The sequence below is a fragment of the Pseudoliparis swirei genome, chromosome 23, assembly GCF_029220125.1.
Source record: "Pseudoliparis swirei isolate HS2019 ecotype Mariana Trench chromosome 23, NWPU_hadal_v1, whole genome shotgun sequence".
Lineage (NCBI taxonomy): Eukaryota > Metazoa > Chordata > Actinopteri > Perciformes > Liparidae > Pseudoliparis > Pseudoliparis swirei.
In genome coordinates this window covers 9,486,032-9,511,158 of record NC_079410.1, presented here as the reverse complement: position 1 = coordinate 9,511,158, position 25,127 = coordinate 9,486,032, and the positions used below count along the sequence as shown (strand labels likewise).

General features: G+C 43.7%; 3 protein-coding genes across 3 annotated transcripts; 2 read left to right on the top strand and 1 right to left on the bottom strand.

Moving 5' to 3' along the window:
- Nucleotides 1–346: 346 nt before the first annotated feature.
- Nucleotides 347–4,526, top strand: aimp2 (aminoacyl tRNA synthetase complex interacting multifunctional protein 2). Its single transcript, XM_056407173.1, has 4 exons — nucleotides 347–598; nucleotides 1,709–1,927; nucleotides 2,848–3,082; nucleotides 3,672–4,526. The coding sequence occupies exons 1-4, from the start codon at nucleotides 470–472 to the stop codon at nucleotides 4,058–4,060; spliced, it is 972 nt and encodes a 323-aa protein (XP_056263148.1). The 5' UTR covers nucleotides 347–469; the 3' UTR covers nucleotides 4,061–4,526.
- A 1,759-nt stretch (nucleotides 4,527–6,285) lies between these two features.
- Nucleotides 6,286–8,985, bottom strand: zgc:161969 (uncharacterized protein LOC569044 homolog). Its single transcript, XM_056407253.1, has 2 exons — nucleotides 8,665–8,985; nucleotides 6,286–8,376 (listed from the first exon to the last, which is right to left on the bottom strand). The coding sequence occupies exons 1-2, from the start codon at nucleotides 8,863–8,865 to the stop codon at nucleotides 6,664–6,666; spliced, it is 1,914 nt and encodes a 637-aa protein (XP_056263228.1). The 5' UTR covers nucleotides 8,866–8,985; the 3' UTR covers nucleotides 6,286–6,663.
- A 2,058-nt stretch (nucleotides 8,986–11,043) lies between these two features.
- Nucleotides 11,044–21,691, top strand: LOC130188986 (voltage-dependent calcium channel gamma-4 subunit-like). Its single transcript, XM_056407585.1, has 4 exons — nucleotides 11,044–11,266; nucleotides 18,883–18,966; nucleotides 20,769–20,909; nucleotides 21,165–21,691. Exons 1-4 carry the CDS (start codon nucleotides 11,044–11,046, stop codon nucleotides 21,689–21,691), a joined length of 975 nt encoding a protein of 324 aa, XP_056263560.1.
- The last annotated feature ends 3,436 nt before the right edge of the window (nucleotides 21,692–25,127 follow it).

Sequence of the window (25,127 nt, the reverse complement as noted above, 5' to 3'; positions counted from 1 at the left end):
CTTTGAATCGGTCTGCCTGAGTTTAGCCATGGTGAAGTGCATTCAGTAACTCAAGTGAGACCAACTCCTCTGTGACTGCTGACCTCCCGCAATACAAACACCGGATGTCAGAAATTATACTGTGGCGCCCTCTAGTGCACGTGCAACGATACGTGCAATGAGAAATGTGGCTGCGCGTGATGTAACTGTGATTGTTTTCACACCACTGTGTGACAATTAAAACAATGCATGAACAAAAACTGTTCTTTAATCCCAAACGAAGTCGTGTAACTACTCGCCACCGTGTTTTACTTTCACCGGATGTGACGTCCCCACGGCCGCCTTCCTTCCTGTGTGAACGCGAGCGTCGGTAGCCGCCGCTCCTGCTGCTGCTGCTGCTGCCTGTCAACACCGCGGCTCGAGGACACGTCTGCGTCGGGATTTTATGACTACGTGTTTGTGTCTGACGGAGCATTAGCGGTCCTCCATCATGCCCATGTACCAGGTAAAGCCCGTCTGCGGGAGCCACATGAAGACCGATTTGCCAACCTGCATGTATAAGTTACCAAATGTCCACGCGCAGCAAGGGGACATCAGCACGGCCAAGCACGCGCTCCAGGTAACTGTTAACTAAATTCATTTCAACAAGGTTTATTATTATTTTTCCAACTGGTTGGATTTTGCTCTCGTTGTTGCCAGCAATTCGGTTTTTTCCCTCGTCCAGTGACTCATGCGCATATCGACCGGTGTTTTGGCACGAGCTTACTTTCACGAAGCTAGCTAGGACAGAAAATGAGCACTCTCAGTACTGGCTGATGCAACAACTGCACGTCTCCACTATTCAGAGGTTTAAAGATTAATATACGATATTAGTTTATTAATATGTTAGTACATCAGTCATTCGTCGTTACTAATAATACTGAGTGCACATGATGGCATGAAGCCCACTGCAGTTAAATGCTTAGGATGAGTTAAATACAAAGGTCTGTCATCTTTTTGACGTGGTTTTGGTTTCTGTTCCAATAGTTAGCGAATTAAATACAGTTTTCAAACGTTGGTCTATTTGGCTATTACGATGTCATGCCATTTTATACTCTCGCCCCACTTAGAATTAACCGAGCGCTATGTTTTATACATTAATATGCATTAATTTGACAGCTATGAATGGTTACTTGCTTGGCTACTACCTACACGCGTTGTAATGAACATACAATATGAGTTGTTGTTATAGGACAGACTAGATAACAGATGGTAACGTTGTATAACATTACTACAATAAAAGGCTCCTTGCTCATAACGACATTAGCGATAATAATACTGTAACGGAAAGTGCATGATTACATTTATATTTGATAAGCAAGTAATATGTTTACAGTCTGATATTGATGCTGTAGTTCTTGTATGTGAGTACCACCTCTAACCCTGCAGTGTACTGTTCATTGTAAACTTTCATCTGGGGTAGACATTGTGGCACAAGTAACACATAGCCTATATCACCCACTCTGATGGGTCAATACTGACACCATAGACCTGGGTTATGTTAAATATGTTCTCAATACTGCCTCTGAGATCTGTGCAATGGCAGTTGAATGTTGGGACACCTTCTACCACACAGGTTGTTAAACTGCTGCAGGATTGTGCTCAAATTCTAAGAACAGTGAATGCTTCCATCATCAAATTCCCGTTGGTTGTTTCAGCTAAACTGAGCGACTCTTTCTGTCTCCCCCAGAATGGCGAAGTGGACCCTGCAGTCAAAGCTCTGGAAGCCCGACAGGATGAGATCATGAGAAAGCTGTATGATCTGAAAGCAGCGGTGGAGGGCCTGGCCAAGACGGTGACCACCCCAGATGCCGATCTGGACCTGACAGTCAGCAGCAGCCTCTCATCCCAAAGCCCCACCTCCACAACCTTCAAAGGCGTCACAGACCTGGACACGCTTCTGGGCAAGGTGGGAATCTGGGCATCACACGTGTGAGCTGTGCATCCAGTAAACTGGACAATGTTTATTAGTGATGTCATTATTATACTAAAATGATGTACTTCATGAAACATTTACTGACAGAACCTGACATAGTTTCTTGCAACTGACATACACTACCGTTCAAAAGTTTGGGGTCATCCAGACAATTTCGTGTCTTCCATGAAAACTCACTTTTATTTATCAAATGAATTGAAAATTGAAAAGAAAATATAGTCAAGACATTGACGAGGTTAGAAATAATGATTCATATTTGAAGTATTAATTTTGTTCTTCAAACTTCAAGCTCAAAGGAAGGCCAGTTGTATAGCTTATATCACCAGCATAACTGTTTTCAGCTGTGCTAACATAATTGCACAAGGGTTTTCTAATCATCCATTAGTCTTCTAAGGCGATTAGCAAACACAATGTACCATTAGAACACTGGAGTGATAGTTGATGGAAATGGGCCTCTATACACCTATGGAGATATTTCATTAGAAACCAGACGTTTCCACCTAGAATAGTCATTCACCACATTAACAATGTAGAGTGTATTTTTGATTAATGTTATCTTTATTGAAAAAACAGTGCTTTTCTTTGAAAAATAAAGACATTTCTAAGTGACCCCAAACTTTTGAACGGTAGTGTACTTTGAATTTCTTTGTGGCAGCAGTCTATAGATGTGTTCCTTCCCACACCCATCACATCTGTCATAAGAAGTGAATCATAACCTGCACAACCTGTTTGTAATGGAATTTGCCTTGAAGCACATATGATGGTGTTCACTGATGACAGCCTGTTTGTGCATGCTGCATTATCCTAGTTAGACAAGAAACATATTGTAATGTATTTATTTATTATATTATATGATTCACCTATTTACTTTGTTATCTTGTTCATGTCACAAGGATCTCGGTGCTCTCCGAGACATCGTCATAAACGCCAACCCGGCCCATCCCCCTCTGACCCTGCTGGTGCTCCATAGTGTGCTGTGTCAGCGTTACCGAGTGCTCTCCACCGTCCACGTCCACTCCTCAGCTGCTAGTGTGCCGCCACAGCTCCTGTCCTGCCTCGGCCCACGCCATGCAGACAGCTATGCTCGCCAGATGTTCCAGCTGGGCTTCACACTCATATGGAAAGATGGTAATTCGCAAAATCGTGTAGTCAATGAAAACAGACAGTATGTCCATACCATACCTTTTTTTATTTTGTATTTATTTTCTTCGCCTTTCATTAGACGGATAACAGCGTAGAGGCAGACGAGGAAAAGGAGGAGGAAGAGCTGTATGACATGCAGCGAAAGTCCTAGTCAAACTCGAGCTGTTTCAGCTAAATGGAATAACTATTGAACTAGACAATGTTGGATCATTTAGATGAAATGTTTTGTGAAAGTGTGTCGGTGGTTGGATTATAAAACAAACACCCTTTCAACCAGCTGAAATAATCACAGCTAACCAACAACTGCAGTCCAACATAAAGCCCTTTGAGACGGGACTCTGCTGTTTTACTGTAAGTGATTTGAGAGGTGTGATTTTTCTTTATTAATTCATTATATACACTCTATATATTTAAATACTTTAAATCCTGTAGAAATTTGAAAGTATCATTGTGATTTAGGAATGCTGTTTCTAAGTGTTCATGTTATCAAGAACATATTGTCATGGCCTGGGTGGGGTAAATGCTTCGGTCCTTGTTGACCAGGAAACGTGTTTGTCTTTTTCATTCTTCACAGTCCCCAAACTGCAGATGAAGTTCAGTGTCCAGAACATGTGTCCCGTCGAGGGTGAGGCCAACGTGGCGCGCTTCCTCTTCAAGCTCCTGTCTCCCTACACCAGTGACCCCGCCGTGGCCACACTGTTGGACAGCTGGGTGGACATGGCTTTCTTCCAGCTGGCAGAGGGCAGTGCCAAGGAGCGGGCTGCTGTCCTGCGGGCCCTTAACGCGGCTCTGGGCCGCAACCCCTGGCTGGCCGGGCCGGAGTTCTCCCTGGCCGACATTGCCTGCTATTGCTGCGTGCTGCAAAGCGGTCCCGCCTCCTCTACTCCCACTAATGTCCAGCGCTGGATCAAGTCCTGTGACAACCTGGGCCACTTCGGCCCTGCCAAGCCATTCCTGAAGTGACTGGGGGCTTTTGCAGAGACCAGAAGGGGGTCTTACCCGAGCAAAGTGAGAGAAGGGCATTAGAATATTAAAATATCCCAGCCGTGTCTGGAAGCCCCTCTAATGCTTCCCTCCTTACTGTAATATATCACTGAACTGACACAGACTCAGAAGCATTATGGTTGACGATCAGAGTGATATATGTGTCTCTGCCATGTTGCTTTTGTAAAACAAAGGGATTTTAAGGGTATTTTTTTAAGGTAGGAAGCATGGGAGGATTGTAAAGACATGGACTTGGTGGTGGATTAAATCAAAGTGACTGACGGAAACACTCAGTACACTTTCCTCCCACTTTGTGCCTAACATGATCCTGTTCTAAATGTGTGTGGTGACAGGTATGACGAGGTGATTTCTTGGGTAATACTTTGCACTGTTGTTTTATTTTCAATCAATAAAACTTCCACTTTGGATCAAACTTTGAACTGGATCCTGGGGTTTTGTTTTATTTAGATGTTTGATTACTTTCATAGTACAAAATACGACACGTTGTGTTTGCTGAAGTGCACCGTTGTGTCCAACAGGAGGCAGGTTTCCATGTATAGTTTGAAGATAATGTCATTCAGTAGCTTGATTCCCCCGCTGATCTGGTGATAGAGCTGAACCTCGTCCCACCATACAAGGAGTGTGAGGTAGGGAACCCCTTGGCGAAATTACACAATCACATTCACACAGCGAGGTGGAAGCACATGCAACACGATGGAATGATGGGTTGATGTCTAAATCTTTCAACTGAATATATATGACTGAATATTGAGCTCAACATTTTAAACCAAACTTTCATATAAGAGCCTGACGGATATATCAGACTATATTCACTTAGTGCAGAGATATCGTTATATCTGCATACGTTATATATGTATGTCAGACAAGAAATGTTAAGGGACCTTTATCATGCAAAAATAACCACAAATTCCTGCATCACTTTATCTCAGGGCTTTATCATACATATAAATGGGACCATCTATAAGAAGGCTAGAGGCTTTCGCCTGGAGAAAATAACACGCCAATCAGGATGTCTAAAGTCCCTGTGGTGTGATGTGGACCGATTCTTTAAATTTTTTTAAATGAATTATGAATGACATTTGTAAGCAATTTTTATTTGAGGTGTTCATTGATAATAATTTCTTGTAATTTGTTGTTTGTGTTATGCAAAGAAAATTATTATCGCCCAGTAAATCAATTTTGGATTATTTAAATACAGATTTACATATCGGTATCGTCTCAAAGGTCCCCTATTGGTCTAGCTGTATTTCTGAAATAACCATGGAACAACAGGATTGCAGATATCGACTGATATGTCGACTGATATGTTCTACTGTTAGTAGTTTTACTTTTTTTTTTACAAAAAGTGTATTTTATTTATTGGTAATGGACCAATACGGGTTTCTAAATGCAATATGGAAAAATGGTGAAAGCTTCGTGAGGATATTGAAGAATTCTCCTCTTCCAACACAGATTATTTTATCAGCTGTAAAATATGTTCACATGCACAACCTAAAAGTAATTTTCACCTCAAATGTGATTTAGTCATCCAGCAGTTAGTGTGTTATATTTCTCTTTCTCTTAACCGGTTGAGCATTGTGCAATGTTCATTGAAAATCCCCACTCAGTTGTGACCTGGTTGTCTGTATGTACTGTACTGCTGCAGCGCGACACACTTCCAGCTGAAGGACTGCTGCAGCAGAGCAGTACACACAGACTTCCTTTCCCTGCAACCAGTAGTTCCAGCTGCTGTTTCCCTTATCAGCCGACGGGTTGTTGAATAGAATCCCAGTACCCCGTTTCCCAAGGAGGTGAGCGGGGGAGTTTTAAACCTCTTTCTAAATCTGACAGGCTAAGTCAAAGAAAGAAACTGGAATATAAACACACATTCATAAAGATGCATTCATGCAATGGTGTTGGAAAGAAGAAAAAGCAAATCCCAGGACGTTTCATCCTCCCTCGGGGTCTTCATCTTCAGAGGTGTCGTGTTTTGGACAACTCGGGCCCGTGAACGAGTGTGTGGACGCGCTCACCGCCTCCTGTTGGTCTCCAGGCCGCTGTCTGACAACACGGACGTGAACACTCGGGACTCTGGAAGTATTGATGTTGGAATGCATTTCATCTTCTTCAAACACAGACTTCTTTGAAATGAATCAGTAAAAAGAAGCGAGGAAAAAAAGAAGCAAGACGCAGACAAAACGAGGCTCATTCCATGTCTCTTTATATATGATATAAAACATACAGACAGGAGATGCGATCTCATCGAGCGCCTGTATAAAAAACAAACTTAACTGAAAGACAAAATCACTTCAGTTGAACCGTGTGGCTACCTCAAATCACAACAATAGCACAGATAGAAAGATGCTTTTGTTAGTTTATGCAGTCCTCGAATGTCATTGTCCATGATTGTCAATTAAAGTATTTCCATTTAGCCATTCAGGAGTCGGAGATATACGCTGTGCCTATCCAACAAGATAAGGGACGAATATTAACACACGCCGGCTAAATTGTCTGAAGTAAAATATTGCTCAGGGTCACGATTTAAGCACAATATGGTTTGATTCTGCGTGAACGAAAAGGTTTCACTCAGTGAGCGACGTGCACACGTGACTGTTGTATCTCAAAAGCTGAATGCGCTCAAAGTAGTCGTCGGTCAGGAGGTTTCTCTGCGAGGTCACCAGGTTGCCTTTCTGACTGAAGAGCCGCTGGACGGGGGCCGTGGACGGCAGCGTGGTGTTGTATCTGAGGAAAAGATGCTTCATTCTGGGGAAGTCCTGAAGGCACTGGAGGCTCTTCCCCGTTCCTTCGACGTACTTTCGGATCTCCTCCGTCACGCCCCGCTGCTGGATCTGAACGGCGGGCTTCACGGACCCGTAGCTGAAGAAGTCGTCTTCGGTCTCGATGGCCGACACGATCCGGCTGGGGTTCGCCTCGACGATGCTGGCGGGGTCCATCTGGGACGCCTCCGTGGCCAGCAGGGAGCACATCTCCTCCCTGTCGGAGGCGGCCATCCACCACAAGCGAAACTGCGGGGTCGTCGCCGTCGCAATTTTCGCCTCCGTGCTGGCGAACAGCTCCTGGAAGCGCACGTCGATGGCCGCCACGACGGCGCCGATGACGTCGCCGAAGTAAGTCGCCGAATCCTTCTGCTCGTTGAGCTTGTTCTTCAGACTGAGCACGGTGGGGATGACCAGGCCCAGGTAACACTTCTGCTCCGCTTGGAAAAGCTCCAGTGCGAAAGCGAGCGGGTGGAACACGGTCACGTACTCTTTGAGGAAGGCCGTCTCCTCCGGCTGCAGGCGGGCGACCGCCAGGCGGGCGCACAGCTCGGTCAGCTCGCGCTCCGAGAGGGACACGATCTTCTGCACGGCGCAGTACTCCACGTTCCAGCGGATGACGGCGGGCACCACCAGGGCCATCTTGCCGATCTCGTCGGCTGCGTCCATGCCCACCTGGAGATGGTGGCATTTGCTCCACAGGGAGTACACCTTGGCCATCGTGCTGTAATGGAGCTGGCACATGGGCCCCTGCGACACGGCCTGCCAGAAGTCCTCGGTGACGATCAGCTCCAGGGTGTGCGACGCGCAGCGCTGCACGGTGGGCAGGAACAGGAGCATGTCGTGCTCCGGCTCGCCCTCCAGGACGGCGCTCACGTTCTCGTAGAAGCCGATGTCGTCGTCGCTCTCCGGGCCGTCCGCGGCGAACTCCTTGAAGACGCTGACGAAGGGGCTGCCGTTGTCCGTGACCGTGGTCTGCACTTTGCTCTCGATGTTGAACGCCACGTGGATGTCGTGTATCCGTCCGGCGACGGTGTCGTGCGTGATCCGGCCCTGCAGCCGGGCGAACCCCAGGGCGGCGGATTTCCTTTCCAGGGTGTGTCGGTCGATCCAGTGGCAGGTCATCCCGAAGAAGCTCCTGTTGTTGGCCGTCCAGACGTCGGCCGTGGTGCACACGTACTGGATGCTGCTCAGCTTCGTCATAAGCTCCTCCCGCATCCTGGCGAAACCCTGGTCCACCTTTGTAAACAAGGTCACCCTGTCCATGGACTTCAACCCCTCAGTTAAGCCTGCAACCAGCTTCCTGAAGCCCGGTTGCTCCAGCACATAAAACGACTGGCAATCCTCCACAATGAAGGCGAAAATCAGCTCATCGATCTTTGCTTGGGTCATGTACTTGGAGATGATTTCCGCTTTCAGCTTTTTAAGTTGGCAGTGCCTACTTTCCTCACCGTTGTGCTCCTCTTTCTTCCTTCCCCGCTTGACATCCGGCCTGGCTTCACAGCCCAAGTGGGTTCTCTGCGGGGACAATCACGTGGTCATGTTAGTGGTTGGATGGGTTCTGAGTTTACATTAGTTTTATAAACTTAAAATGCAAAGATAACACTCAAAATGCCACCCATACGATTATTGCTTTCCTTCAGCGAAGAAGAGCAAACACACAGCCCCCCGCGCCACGAGTTGGCAATCAACACGCAGCTACAATGTAACGTGATTTATCACGAGGTATTTATTCATTGCCTTTTTCAAGCGTCAACCTGACGGTAACGGGACGGCATTACGGAGGAATGAATCCGTGTCACTTACGTCTAAATGCTTCTTTAGGTTTGACGTGGAGGTTTTCGACGTGGATAGCAGATTAACCCTCGGCAAACATAGATTACACTGCACGATGATATTTTTCCCTTGATCTGCCTTGTACATGAAATGGTGGCGATAACGCCAAGTATGCATTGCCGATTTGTTCTCGCCGCTGCTTTCATCGTGATCAATTTCCATTTTGGACATTATCGACGCCTCGAAATATGTTGAAAGTATCGTAATCCAATTTAGTAATCGTGATTACACGTAAAGTAACGATGGCGGTAGAGAAATCCTCATGAAAAGGGGCAGGCCTTTGTTCAGATGTGGCCCAGTAAGCGCACGGGGAGCGGACACCGTCGTCACTGCTCAGCTCTGCACATGCGCATTGAGAGTCTGCAAAAACCCAAAGCGGGTAATAGTCACAGGGGAGCGAGGCGCATGCGTCTAACGCACATGGGCGCTCTCACTATGACGTCACGGTCCTCTCCTTGTGGCTTTTTCTCGCGTTCACTTGTAGTTCTTTTATCAGCGTTTCCTGTTTTTCAAGCGCTGCTGCGAGTTGGCGCCACCGCCAGGGCGGCGGAAGTCACACCGTTTAAATTGGTACGTTGAATCAAAAATATGCAGTCAGTTTTAATAAGTTAAGATAAGATAATCCTTTATTAGTCCCACAGTGGGGACATTTCAGGACCACAGCAGCGGGTGCACATTAGAGCATTAATACAAATAAAAGATCAAATTATTTAAAACACAAAACACAAAAACAATACTAAATACTAAATACTAATACTAATTCGATAGAGATTTAAAAAAGAATACAAAATATATAAATACGTGACCATTTGGGCAGCAATCACAAAAAGCAGCCCTACTGCTAATTAGTCAATTACTTTCATTATTATCACAGTTGTGTATTTCATTTTTAAATACATTAAAAGGCACAAAAAACAACAACTGTTGAGTTGCACATTGTCCTGGCTGATTGAACAGGTGTTTCTTTCACTAAATGAAAATGCATTTCACAGTTCTCAAATTGTTATTATAAATAATAATCAACTTGGAATAGTGTGTGTTATTTTCTGCAATAACGTTTGATTACCGTGTTACAGATTCTTAAAATGATATCTGATTCTCCCACATTGAAAAACACAGAGTATATGCAACTATTTGTTTCAACATGTTTATACAAAACAAGTCTCCTGTATATATTGTAAAGTCCATTTTTAGTGTCTGTGCCCTGCAAGCTTCAAGTATATGCTATACCATAATTGGCTCACAAGATCACACTCCTCTGTCCACATGTGCAGGTTTAAATTGTGAATGCATGCTCTTTCTACAAATGTGACACATTTACACTAATTTCAAAAACACAAAATGTAGCCAATTCTTACTGCATAGTTAAATTAACCAGCCTGTCATATTTCCACAGAAACCAAGCTGGCAATACCACCAGGAGAGGTTTCCATCAGCCAGAGGCGCCTTGCCAGTCGAATATATCCAATAAAGTGTTTCCCCGAGTTGAACACTTTCCATCTGGCTCAGAGATGCATTAAGCATGTCTTTACTCTGGTTGGCATGAATTATGTTTCTTTTTGCATGTTTAATAAAACAATTAGTCAGCTCTGTGTTCAGAGTCAGTAGAAGGAGAAATAATGTGTGAAGCATGGAAATTTGGCAAGTTATTCATGCTTTATATTTTCCTCACTATGTGATATTCCCTTAAAATTGTGTGCCACGTTATTCACTTTACTTTATTTATTTTATTTTGCTTTAGTGAGACACACATGCACAACTGACTTATTTTCTGGCGTTAGTGCATCATCAAAACCTATCATTTCTCACCCTAACCCCCATCTATCAGTTGTTAAATTTTAAATTGTAACGTCACCGTGATTTTTCTTTCTTTCTTTAATCAACAGCACCTCCATTGGTTAGATTCGGTGAGGGAGGGGTCTCACTTCAGAGCCACTGACGTGTGTGTTCGCTTTTAACAGCGGTGCAGTGTGTGAAGGGTCAGAGAAACGAGTTTTGAGACACAGATAAAAAGGGGAAAACCGGAGATTTAAGTGGTTAAGAGGTTTGAAGTGTTCTTAATTGGCACACGGTGTTGCGCTTCAAACCCGCGTGCAGCCTCTGGAGTGCATGCATGGGCACACCTGGTGTTCTCTCACAGTCACAGCTGCAACCAGTTTGTGCATCAGGTGAGCGTTTCAGACCACATTTTCCGGCTTTTTTCTTTTTCTGGGCAACCTTTATTCGAGGAGCAGAGAGAGAGAGAGTGGACGCACCCAAAAACTTCAAAGTATGACCAAAGCATCCGCGCCCTGACGCGCTCCGGTGAGCGCAAGTTGGATGGGTGAGAGTGGACGAATATGAAGCGCCATGGGTTGGTGTGACCGCGGGGTTCAAACGCTGCTGGCCACCGTGGGGGCTTTTGCTGCCTTCAGCCTGATGGCCATTGCCATCGGCACGGACTACTGGCTTTATTCGCGGGCGTACATCTGCAACAGCACCAATGCCACCACAGACGAGACACAGTCACAGCCCAGAACCAAGAAGGGCGATCTCACTCACTCTGGCCTGTGGAGAATTTGCTGTATTGAAGGTAAGCCAAGTTTACCTTTACGCCGTGGCTCTGATTGCACGGTTCCTTATTATTTTTCCTTCAAATAGTTTGACCTTTCTCTCTTTTTTTTTCTTTCTTACGAGGAGTCCTCTTATTTCCCAGGACGTACTCCCTTTACGCACGCCCAATGTATCAAATCGGGAGTTGAGAACACAACCAGAAAATAATCACACGTTTGGAACTTTGTTAGAGGCTATTGGTCAGATGTGGAAAGCGTCGATACTCGCACTTACGCATTTCAACACTGATGAAGTAGCAGATAAACAAGGAAACACCAGCCGGTGTCCCGTTAAACGCTCGACTCAAGCGGTGGGCCAACTGTTACACCGCATTGTTCACGCACAGAACCACACAATAAACACGGCTGTGTTACAGTCTGCTATGCGTTGCCAAGCCGGCGCGTCTTAGCCCATTCACACTAAAACCAGTCGTCTACTCTCATTCATGCATGTCTTTGTATCCGATGCTGTTGCTTGGCAACAACCGTGAAATTGCTATGGAAACATGCCCGGCGTTTTAAAATTAGATGACTCCGAGTTCACGTTATGTCCAAGCAAATATAAAATGAAATTGTTAAAGAAATGTACGTAAACATCCCACATTTCATATTTTGCGTATACCTTTGGGGAGTGCTTCTGAACCATTTTACGCATTTGGTGTTTGAGAAGCTGCGCTGACCGAGATGTCGCCAGACACTCTTCCATTGACCAATTTCCGCCAGCCACCCCTTGACTTCTCGCCTCGGTTATCAGTGAGTTAGTCGATGACTGGATGGATTTCTTCATAACTAAGGCATTGATTGAAAGATTTTTCTAATAAATTAGAAGGAACAATATATGACTTGGTGAATTGGTTTAGAGATGTTTTGAAAAGAAATGTAGCATAGTTACAAATGCCTTGTTGATATGATGTACAGCCTTATAAATACAATGAAAATGTAGATTGTGCATGTCATGTGAAACTCTATCTAAAGTTACATGCTATTTGGCCATAGCTCCAGGCACACTTCAGACACGTATCAATGCATATCATACAAGAAGAGTTGTTCAGCCTCAATGCGGCACATTACGTGCTCCAGATATAGCTGCTTTAACACGTGACACACAGCCTTTGTTGTCATATCTGGATTATCATTGCAGTCAACAGCTTCTCACAACATGTTCTGTTGACTGTCATGTATTGTGTGTGGATATAGTCAGTTATTAATAATGTTTTAATTTTTTTGATTATAAAAAAAAAGGTATTTAATATTTCTTGTTTCCTTATACCGCAAAACAGATTTTATATACATTTTTCCCACATGATTAAAAATAACGTTTTGCGTGGACACTAAATACTTTATTTTCCGTTCTAAAAATCTGTTTAAATGTGAATTCAGGTGCCTTTTAATATGTGCAGTTGATTTCATGGAGCTAATCTTCATTTCTTTTTTTAAGACATAATGTCAGCGCACAAACAGTGAGCAGTCATCAATGATTAAACTGTTTTTGCTGTCCTGTGGTGAAGATGGATGCTTTAGACACATGTAAAGCACATCCTGGTGTGTTCTGACACTTTTAATTTAATGAGTCATGTTTAGCTGGGCGCCTGTCTTTAATGTGGACCGACTGCAGTTTAAAATATGGACATGCATCCTCTGACTAGGACTCGTAGAAATGAAAATAAATTAGAAATGCCAAACAACGATTATGTCAAGCATGATTTCATCAGTGCTTCGCAGTAAACAATAAAAGTGGATTAATGACAGTAAAGTAGATGTTAATTCAATTCAATTCAGTTTATTTGTATAGCCCAATTTCACAAATTACAAATTTGTCTCGGAGTGCTTTACAATCTGTACACATAGACATCCGAGTTTGAGACTTCTTTTTTAATTTATAATTTGCCAATTTCAAAGGCCTCATCATACAACTCTGTCCAGAGTTAATAGTTGCACTTCTGTGCCTCTGATTCTCCCCCGACACACACACTCCTCCAGTCATCATGACACACACACACACACACACACACACTGGGTTATTGACGGGGACGGCTCTGTGTGTATCACAGCTACTGGGGAAAACATTTCCACGTTGGCTGAACAGATTGCAGCGACAACATGTCTTTCTCCCAGCAACAGCACGTTGCTGTAACACACGCAGCAGCCGCTCAGCAGACCCCATCATGAATGTGTGTTGTAGGGTTTCTATAGTGGTGCTGCTCCTCCTCTAGGGCGGGCCTGCATCACATTTAAGGAGCAGGCAGGGATATATGGCATGAGGCTACTTTGCTGTAATGGTCAACGCAACCCTCATTAATGCAATTCTAAGCAGCTGGTTATTTTTATGTTTATGCTCTGTTTGTTTGCCCACATAAATGTTGTGATTGCAGCACTTAGTGTGCCTAATTTGCATCAGAATCTGTAATGCAGCAGTGGCTTCCTTATGTCTGACTTCTGAGGATGAGAAGTAATCCAATTAGCATGGTACATATTTACAGTAAACATCCCATCTGGCGATGCACGGGTGACCGTGGAGGTGGGTTTGGGAGGATGGTTTTGTGTCGGTGCTGTGGAGGGGGGTCACTTTGTCATTCCCACTATGCTCCAAAAGTCTGTAATTAAAGCGTGGCAACCAATTGGCCGGCAGGGCCCAACATCCACCTTGTCACTCTCCTACTTGTCTGCTTGGTGTGCACTCTCTCTTTCCTCATCTCTTTATAGACTGACCTCCTTTCTCATCATTATTTTATCTCCTATCTCCTTTTTTTTAATGAACCCTCTTAATATCCTCAAGACCCTTTTACATTTTTGTTTTATTTATTTATATTGTGCAAAAACACAACTTTAAAAAGGTGCCGTTGTTTGGGTTAATCAATTGGATTAATTTTTATATGCAACAGGGATTTATTTCCTTGCAATGTTATCATACCGAATGAGACTGGAATTAAGAAACTATCCCAACCTGCCATGTGTCTTCCAATTATTATAGCCTATTTTATTTGGGTCTACTCCCCTTTCTGTCTCCTTTCACATAATCTGCCCTTATTCGTTAACGTCCGCCCTGATAGTTTGCACCTGTCCCTCGTTATCACTCATGGTGTACTCAGTCTATCTGCTCCTTTGATTTCCTTGTGTTTTTCTGTTCATCAGTTTATCCCTTGCCCCAGTATACTTTTCTTTGTTTGCCTTTTGTTCTCAAGGTTGTTTTCCAGTCAAGACTTTTACAAGTTGTCCTCTTTCTGCCTCTTCCAGTCTGGCTCACAGTGCTGGGAGTGAAGCCCTGTAGAGGCGATGAGCTGATGGGTGTGCAGGTGAACACAGATCCATGTAGATGGCTGGACAGGTACCCCACGCACAAACACAGAGACCAACAGGGTACACGGCAGGAGAAGGAAACGCCAGAGAGCAAACTCCACGGCTGTGACACAAGCAGGACTGAGTCTGGAGAAATTGCTGCTCGGTGACAATTTAATTAACCGATCTTGTCCAACTTGGGTGGAACTTTGGAGGGTTTTGTTTCATTTACACATTGCTTTCATACTCCATCCTGGCCTTCCCTGCTCCCAAAGTAATAAACGCATGTGTCACTAAGACTGTGATACCAAGCCAGAGTAGCAGCGCTCTTATCCGTCTTCTACACCATTTAAAAAATCCCACCTGCTGTAAAGCTCAGAGCGCTTCCTCCGTCAAGCAAAGAGCATAAGAACAAAGCAGAACATGGAACCTGCTGCTCCTTTTTGGCTGTAAATCTGTCATGTCGTGATTGAAAGGTCATCACAAGCTACACGGTTCGAGTGAAATACAATATTCAAGTCACTTTTGATTGGCTTATTCATCAATCTATTACAGATCTACTGAAGGGTGAAAGTGGAGCTCGTTGTCATGATATACTCACTGGAGACGCCGGAGTCGAGACAATGCTATTGGTGTATTCCGCTGAGGCAGCTCCTTTATTGGCAGAGCAGCGTTAATACAAAAATAATGAAGACGTCCATCATCTTTTTGCCGTTGGCCCCACAGCTGCTCCCAGAGCAGTTTGTGTGTGTCAGCGTGTGTTTGGATGTTGCCTGCATGCTTACATGTGTTCGTGTTGGCAGTTATGTACTGGTGAGTGTGAAAGGGGGTTTGCCAGGGCCCTTCTTAATTAGTGTGGATCGATCATACAATGACGACGTCAGAAGTCTCGTTGGAGATTGTTTATGTAAATAGCTTATTAAAGGCGGGTTGCCATGGAGAAGAGGAGGAGATGTTCAGCATGGGGCTTTTCAGCTCCAGCAAGGCCCAGGGAACGCATTAGTTCACAGAGGCGCCTCTACTTCCTCCGGAAACTGAGGAAACTGACTTTGACTTTGATTATGCATGATAGATTCTCAATTTGTCACAACACATCCACCTATAACATCCCCAAATGTGTGGATAAACACTCTTGGTATACATCAGATGACCAGCTGTGTGCCTGTCTGCCAGTTTCACAGTCTTTACATTGCACAAATGTCCTCCGACCTTTATTGCACAACATTTCATAACCCAGTTTGCCCTTTATCGCTCGTTGCTTCTCCTTTAATGTGGCCTATCTTTTATTTCATTCCTCTTCTGTTGTTTCATTTCCTTTTACCTTCTTCCCGTGTTTAATCTCCGCTTCCTCCCTCATCCTTCCCTCCCAGCTAGTCAGTATTCAGACTTTATTTAATTTCATGAAGCAACGAGCGCACTGCCTGAACACGCACGCACACACACACACACACAATTCCAAAACGTAGACATTGAGCTGATAACTGTCACTCATAAATTACGAGCCTCGAGGCCCCTGCTGATGAATAGATTACTAATCAGTTGCAGTATTGTATTATATTTCTTCCATTTTTTTCCATACACACGCGAGCACAGGAGACAATACAGAGGCGTCAGACTGGCTGGGGTCTGAACTAAAGAGAAAATATTGTCAAAATTAAAAGCATCACAGTGAAAGATGTGTTTTTGTGCACGTAAAAATCAGCGACAGGCTGAGGTGCTGCAGATGATTTAGTTGTTACACAGTAGTTAACAGAACAACCCAGGCGTCTGTGTTTTTAACATCTTGACAGTTCTTGATCCAACCACAAGAGCTGTATGTGTTGGTTTTTTCACAGGGCACAAAGTCTCACATCGCTGCCTAAAATATCAGAGCTCTTTTTTCTCCACATGCACGAGACACAGAAACTCGTGCTCCATTTCCACCGACTTGTTTGACGCGAATTAATTTGATGTCCCTTTATAAAGCAGCAGACCTAGTTAATGGAAGCAAGCGTGCTCTTAAAAGCCGGGGCCCAGACGATGATGGCTGTTGACTCTCGGGCACCTGGGAAATGGAGTTGACAGGTGTCTGTCGGCGAGCAGCAGTCAGTTAATGGGATGGTTGACATTTATACGGTGGTCGGTAAGCAGCAATCTCTGCTGCCTGTTAGGCCATGAGAGAAGAAAAGGGCCCTTTGTATGTTTGATGTGTGATAAGTAAAAGTTTACAGAGAAAGGCAAAGCTTAACTGAGGTTCAGCCTTTTGACTGTTTGCTGAACTTCTCGCTCTTTCTCCCAAACAGTGATTGTCCAATCATAGACTTCTTCATGAGGTAATGTGCAGTTGGCTTGAGTGAGAGAGACCCTTTGCATTTAATGTAGTCTATTTGGAGGCTGATTTCCTCTTGTTTATCCCTCCCAAAATCTAAAACACATTGGCAAAAATGCATGAAACTGTTTAAAAAGTGTGTTTGTCTGCCCAACATCTTCTGCATTGTGTCTTTAAGTCTTTACCAAAACATGGCTTGTTTATGACTAGGACATCCACTTTGAGAAAAGTAAGTTAAAGCAGCCAAACAGGTTAATCAAAATGAAAAGAAATCATACATTTGTCCTACACGGCAATAGAAGAGCGATGTTGTTTCTTTCTTTATGTGCCTGGTAGGCTACATGCAGCTTTAACCTCAGTCTGTTCAGCACAATATGCAGTTTGTAGCCGTTAAGTGCAATTTATTTAAAAACAAGTCCGCTGGTGAAAACAGTAAGCCTGCTTTTGTCAACCTTTTACTTTTAAATCAAGTTGGTTAAAACTCTGTGTGAGTTCTTCTTCTGTTCCCAGCTTGTTTTCAGACTCTTTGCTGTGTGTTCAACTCTGTGAGCTGCCTCTTCATCAGTTTTTCTGCATTTCAGTCCAAACTTCTGAGATTGAGACGGTGGTAAAGTGGCACAGTTATCATTGTGAAGTGCATTATGAGCAGGCATAGCAATAATAACTATAATGAATGGTAACTTGCTTTTCCCTAAGAAGATAAGCAAACAAAAACATACATTTACGACTGTTAAATATGCAAATTAAGCCCACATTTGATTATGTGGGTGCAGTTTGCAGAATAACTGAAGTGGTGAGGTCATTCACAGCCCAAACGATGAAAGAGCCAAAGGGCTCCCAGCATCACCGCCACTGCTCTGAACATCCATTAACCCCTCTCTCACTAGACAAGGTGTTTATAATCCTGCACAATTACAGCTACCTGCTTCTCTCCGTTTCTCCCGTTAACGCTCACCTCGGCATTAAGAGCTTCCACCACACGATCTGTTGTTGTTCAAATTGGTTTCTTGTTCCTGAAACTTTTCACCTGAGCTGGATTTGGACATGCACCACCCAACCATCAAATCCCTCTGGGTAATGCAATCTTATCCCCACCACCGTAGAAGCGTAAACACTGATCCCTGAAACGCGTACCCCTCCTCACGTTGGCTTTCCTCCGACCATGTGTGTGCATTGAGCTGTGATCTTTAGCTATAAACACACATCCATGTCTGATCAGCGGTGCACCTTTACAAACTGAAAGTACTTTTTAATTATGGTTTGAGGGGGAGAAAACATGGGGAGCTGAATGAGTTTATCCAAGAGAATATGTTTAATAATGTGTGTGCTACATTTATGGACCCAGTTTATAGTAAAAGCTATAAGAAGAGTTTTTTTAGAATAAAGTGCATGTTTAAAGACAAAGAGCAAACTATGTATTTCAGTGTGCTCATTATAAATAGCACTTGTCCGACTGTTGTATTCACGCCAACAGTTGCCTGAACAGAAGATCAAGTTAAGTTGAAGTAATCTGAAGGGCTGTGTTTCCAGGTTGCAAACAGAGCTTTTGCAGCCTGGGCCCCGAGGTTCTGGAACGACCTGTCTGAGGAAATAAGGCTGTCTGAGTTTGGTATTATTATTTGTTCTCTCTATAAACTATTTTATACTTTGTTTTGATAAGCACACTATAAATTAATAATATATATATTTTCCGATATGGGATTTTCCAGTCCTTCCTCTTTCATCAGAGACAAGAAGATGGAGGCGTCTAACTCGAGTAGACAGAGTTTAACACATAGAGGTAGTTTGGTGAGGAGCAATGTGGGTCTGACTCGACACACATCCTTGAACCAACTGATGGCAACTGGAGTTTGATGGATTCACATCAAAAGTCAAACCTTTAAGCGTGAAATAAATCTGGTTTAACTTTGTTTGAACGGGGCTCCTAAACATCACATACTATATATCTGACTGTTATACCGCCTCCGGGACTGTAATTCATCATTAACATGGAGACTTTCTCTTTTCTCGCAGGCATCAATCAGGGCAGCTGTTACAGAATAAACCATTTCCCTGATGATAACGACTACGACACGGACAGCTCTGAATACCTGCTGCGTAAGTGCTCCCCACTCGTCCTCTTTGTCTGTCCTTTATCTTTCCTTTATGTTTAAGGGCATGCAGGAAGTTCATTGTCCATCACGGCCAATACTCCTTGTTACAGAGATTGATGAAACGCACAACAAAGGCATTCAGTATTTATTTTCTATTGTCTATCCGGATGTCTGACCTTTCTTGCAAATTATTTTAAAGCACTTATACTTTGAAGTTTACTTTCATGCTTTAATTAAATGTTCCTTACTTGCTAATTAATTAGCTCTAATCCCACAATAGATATGACGACATTCAATTGAATTAAATTCAGTCAATTTTTTCGGATGGACAGATGCAATAGATGCCATGTGTACAGAAGGAAACATTACAGAGTTACAACACATCCAATGAGTATGAAAGAGTGTATGAATTGTTCGTAGATCCAGACCTCCATGATAGATTTTAGGCAGATGGAGGTAGAGAGGAGGAGTGGGTGGGGCATCAGCAGGGCCATTGCATCAGACCCAGCCAGGTCCAATGGACCCTGTTAGATGGGAAGTCACAAGACTCCGGGTAGGAAGCAGAGTTATAATGTGCAATAAAGAGATGTGAATTCATCCATAAGGAGAGAGAGAAGAGGAGATAGGTGCTCAGTGTATCCTAAAATGTCCCCCAGCAGCCTGTAACCCTATAGCAGCATATCAAGGGGCTGGAACAGGTGAACCTGATTCAGCCCTAACTATAAGACTATCGAAAAGGAAAGTCTTAAGTCTACTCTTAAATGAGTTGACTGTGTCTGCCTCCTGGACTGATGGTGGAAGCTGGTTCCATAAAAGAGGAGCTTGATAACTGAAGGCTCTGGCTCCCATGGAGCTGAGACAAACTCATTATTATTATTTTTTACTGAGAACTGAAAACCGAAGATGTGTAAAATGATGAAACCATTTAGAGCATGTGCACCCTATATTATAATTTTTTTTTTTTTCTTAATTACTTTGAATGATGTTGGTGCAGTATTAGCAGCTCATTTGCACATTCCCTGAACGTGTTTGACATGAAGCATATTGTGAGCTCTGCTCCCCCCGAGATGGACTTGTTTCCACTCAACTTTGAGGACAGGCATGTTACATCCTTGTTAAAACCAGATTAAACCATTCTGCTGCTTGTGAAATGTCACGGTACTTTTTAGTGAGAGCTGATTACAAATGCCAATAACAAATCTCCCACATAGATCTTGATTAGCTCAAGATAACATTAGGATAGTCAATCAGCAAAATATCTTCATTAGACAATTCAGAATCTGCCTAATATGTGGAAAAGAACGAAGACGATTTATCAGACTTTGAACAAAGTTAAAACTTCAAAGGAAGGCTGAACAAAAGACTTCAAAATTGAGTACCCTCATCCATCTTTGGAAACTTGTAAAATGACTCAGTGATTAATTAATGTGGAGGTGGCAGTCAGTCAGAGCTCTTGCTACATCCTGCAGGCGACCAGCAAAGCTTTGTCACAAGTTGAAGCCCCAAAGTATAAACGATGAAGGGTTTTTCAAAGGAGGGGGCGGGACTGGAGCTCCTCAAAGGGAACATTTTAATCATTAAAATGAGTTTTAGCTGTCAATCTATTTTATTGTGGTATTTTGATGTCTATGAATTGCTTCACCATCTGATCCATTAGGTGATGTGTTAATTCATTAATTTGTATTAATCTTTTATTAACCGCTCTCTTTATTGTGATCATCTATCAAATATTGGTTAATAAATTGTGTTAAAGCCATTTAACTCAGTTATTAATCATCTCGCGTTCTTCCTCCTCCATCCCTGCAGGGATAGTTCGCGCCTCCAGCGTGTTCCCCATCCTCAGCACCGTCCTGTTGATGCTCGGTGGGCTGTGTGTCGGGGCGGGCCGAGTCTCCAACAAGTCCAACACCGTCCTCCTCGGCGCTGGCATTCTCTTCGTCGCTGCAGGTGAGCTGCATGTTGATGGCCTGCGATTACACAATGCACGTCGTCGAAGGCTATGCAATCATGACCATGACTTTGAATTCCCCCGCTGGTAAAGGTCAAGATCTCCATTCATCGCACACGAGTGATCGGGACACGTGTTGTTGCTGGTCTCGGTGGGGATGAGAGCCATCATTGTTGGCCTCGATGGCATTTTCAGTTTTGTCCTCAGTATTTCATCGGTGCCATTTTTTTCCATCCACTGTTTCTGTTTCTCAGGTCTGAGCAACATAATCGGCATCATCGTCTACATCTCCAGCAATGCGGGAGACCCCAGTGATAAACGCGACGACGACAGGAAGTACACTTACTCCTACGGCTGGTCTTTCTACTTCGGCGCCCTCTCCTTCATCGTGGCCGAAGCGGTGGCCGTCCTCGCCATCAACATCTACATCGAGAAAAACAAGGAGGTTCGCTGGCAGGCGCGGCGCGAGTTCATCCGCTCCCTCTCGTCCTCGTCGCCGTACTCCCGGATACCCAGCTTTCGGTACCGCCGGCGGACATCGCGTGCCAGCTCTCATTCGTCGGAGGCGTCGCGGGAGAACTCGCCGGTGGCCTGTCTGAAGGGGGGGGCGTCGTCTAGTGGGCCCCTGGACGAGCTGTCCATGTACGCCCTGGCGAGGGACAGCGTGACGGAGAGCAGATACAGCCCCGAACACAACGGGGCTGCTGACTTCCTCCAGGTCCATAACTGTTTCCCCAATGATTTAAAGGACGGGGTGAACCGCAGGACCACGCCGGTGTGAGAGGCACGTGAAGAGGTTTCCTAAATGGTGTATTTAATAAGGGACAGTGCACATTGATAAAAACATTGCAGTAAATGTGCCAGTTAGCCAAGAGGCTATTTACCTTCGCATTGAAAATGCGGAAGGTTATGTTTTGATCGCCATTTATTTATTTATTTGTATGCGTGTTATTCGCAGAACTCAAAGTATTGAACCGAATCGCATGAAATTTGGTGGGATGATTGGTTATTATCCGGGGACCAGTTGATTATATTTTGGGATCGATCGGGTCAAAGGTCAAGGTCAAAGGTCATGAACAGGTCAACATCTTCTTGAATCGCATGAAATTTGGTGGGATGATTGGTTATTATCCGGGGACCATTTGATTAGATTTTGGGATCAATCGGGTCAAAGGTCAAGGTCAAGGTCATGGAAAGGTCAACATCTTTTTTTTTTTTTTACCATAGCATGATACATTTTTGTCCAATTGGCATGCAACTAATGCCAAAATGTTCATAATTCAATGCCCAATCTTGTGATATGCAAAGGTATGCGCTCTACCGAGTGCCCGTTCTATTTTTCATCTGTAATAGTAGTAATCTGTAGGTTTGTTCACCTGGAGGCGGAGGAACAGGAAAGGATGAGAGAGCGGCGGGCTGCTTGTGATAGCCCGCCATCTTAGAGGCACAGATGTAGGAGAGGGTGTCCTTGTTGAGAGGACACTCAGCTGGATGGAAGATGAGCCGATTATCATAACCTGAGAACCATTTATCTGCTTTTTAGAGAGCATCAAAGCAGATTAGAGTGTCATTGTCTGAGCTGCAGCTGATTCAAACCCTTGTTTGTGTCGTGGTCACTAAACCTTGTGGGTGGGACATGTTGAGACGTGCCAATCAGCAGTAATCTACCTGAACATTATTCAACACGGTGCTAAATGAAATGTACTCTTCAACTTGAAAGTGTTTCATATGTATGTATATACACTGTGGACCCTTCTCCAAAGTTAGTATTGGGTCCTCATTACTAGTATGGTCTTGTCTTATCCTCTAATCAAAGGTTTGAAAGAGACAACAGGCTCTCTCTCTCTCTCTCTCCTTTTCTCCCTGGCACTGTTCTTGTTTCCTGTGGAGTAATGTATGGCCTTTTAGTCAAACTCCATTTCTAAAGAAGGTGGTTCGGGAGTCAGCGTCTTCACACATGGATGAGTTGCTGAGTTGTAATGTATTGAATGTTAGTATATTTAGTATTTGAGCGCTTTGTACAAGTTGACCGTCTCATCCTCCAAACAATACAAAATGTTTACTCCTCTTTGACATTCATCAGTCGAAACAAAACGTCTGTGTTGGCTCTTCAACGGGCCCTTTTCATTCACTTCCATATCAGTCGGCCGTCCTGCCACCACAGCCCACCGGATTGATGTGACAGTGTGTGTGTTCCTGTCACAAGGGACGAGCAGCTGACCGAAGGGGGGGGCTCAGAACTGTGAAAACGGCACAGGTCAGGACTTCCTCTAGCTTTGAATGAACACAGTGCTCAATGGATAAGGATCAGAGCCAGACGGAGAATGTTTGTGGATCTGTTCCGGCGCCTTTGAGCCCATCTGGCTGTCTTTCTTCCCTCTCATGTTGAACAGAGGACCCAGACAGAAGCAGAGGGAGCTGTCTGCCACTGCATCCCTCAAGGATTTGGCTTTATTATCTAGATGGGCATGCGTGTGTGTGTATTCTGTCGTCTTGTACGTCCATCACTGCTTTACTTTTAGTTCTCTCAGGAAATACTGTGTTGTCCTCGTGGCTCGGTGCCTTTTGAGGTCCTACCCCTACTTTATGGCAGTGCTGGGGAATGAACCAGTGATAAAGATAAACCTGGTGAAAAAAATGCCATAACTGTATTTATTAAATGATGTGAGTGTTTGCTTGAGCTTTCTCCAAGAACCAGCTGGTGTGTGTGCGTGCGGGTTTCAGTCTTATGGCTATTCAGTTGGTTCTGGTTTAGCAAGCGAGCTCACTTCACCACATAGTCGTATTTGACTGTATTTAGTGTGTTTGATATCTCATTGGAGTCTTCATATAATTGACGTAGCTCGTGTAGAAGAAAGCCACCAATATGATCCATTCTAAGTGTAGTTTCAACACTTTTATAGGACAATTTGGTCAAAAAAATCCAAATGTGTTTGTTTGTAATGTAAAGTCGTCGATCAAAATACAATAAAAATACAAAAATAACATTGGATGTGCAACAGAGGATTCAAAGCATTTTACTGAACAATGTCTTAATAATAATGCCTCGATGCATTGGTCATTGGACATATTCAGGTAAACACACTGTTTAAGGTTAATCTACTGAATGTTCTGTGAGGTGACGTACGGTGAGTATATGTAGGAGACAAAGCTATATTTCCCTTTTGTATGCACAGCTGTTCTTTACTTTGTGTTCTTATTTTGATTTATGCCTTTCTATTGTTGACCATGCTATTTAAAGGCCAGACATCACCACGGCAAAAGTATTTTCTTTGGTAAATATTGGATGGGAGAGTGCCTTTATTATTTTTTAAATTCCTGTGTTTTCTGCTTTTATTATAACAATCAAAACAAATATTTGATTTCATCTGAATTAAATTGTCTCTCTTTCTGTTTTTTTTAAGTTACAACGCAAAACATACTGTACATGGACAAATAAACTACATCAGGGTTATTTTGTTGTGCAAACGTGGTGACGACTCTTTAAGAAGACTAGAGCCGTGCCAGTGGCTCGCTGAGGCTGAACTGTAACATGACGATGTTTAGTATCTTAACACATCTTAGTTTAGCATGTTAGCATGCAGCTACTTTGGCTATAAACACAAAGTAGCCTCCAGCGGGCGATGATGGGAATGTTTGTTTTGCAGGTTTTTGGTCAGAAATTGGTCGAAACCTATTTTTGGCCTAATGATGGCGCTAGAGTAAAGGTTAATGGATCACAATTCATCCCAAGGGGATCATGAATGTGTGTGCCAAATGTCATGACAATGCACCCAATGGTTGTTTAAACATTTCCCCCAAACAAATGTTAACCTCGTGGAGGCGGTAGGGACACAAAGAATGGTTCATCCACTGGGAACATTGAATGCTGTATCACATTTAATTTGAATCCATCGATAGTTGTTAAGATATTTCAGTCAGGATGTAGGATACGGATACAGACTTAAAAGAATTGTATCGGATTCAAGCCAAATAAAAACAGCCGGAGGCATTCCCCTCAGGGGAGCTTGATTTCCATTGAAAACCTTTGATTGCAGCGTTTCATTCAGATTTCTGTGGGTGACCTTCTCTGAGTCCTGCATGCCTCTTCAGTTCTGCTGCATAAGACTGAATACCTTTCATCTCACAATGAGATGTTGGCCTCTTCAGTCTCAGAGTGTCTGTGTTGTTCTGCCAAAGACATAAATCAGTCAGCATCCTGCTGATGGCAACACTTT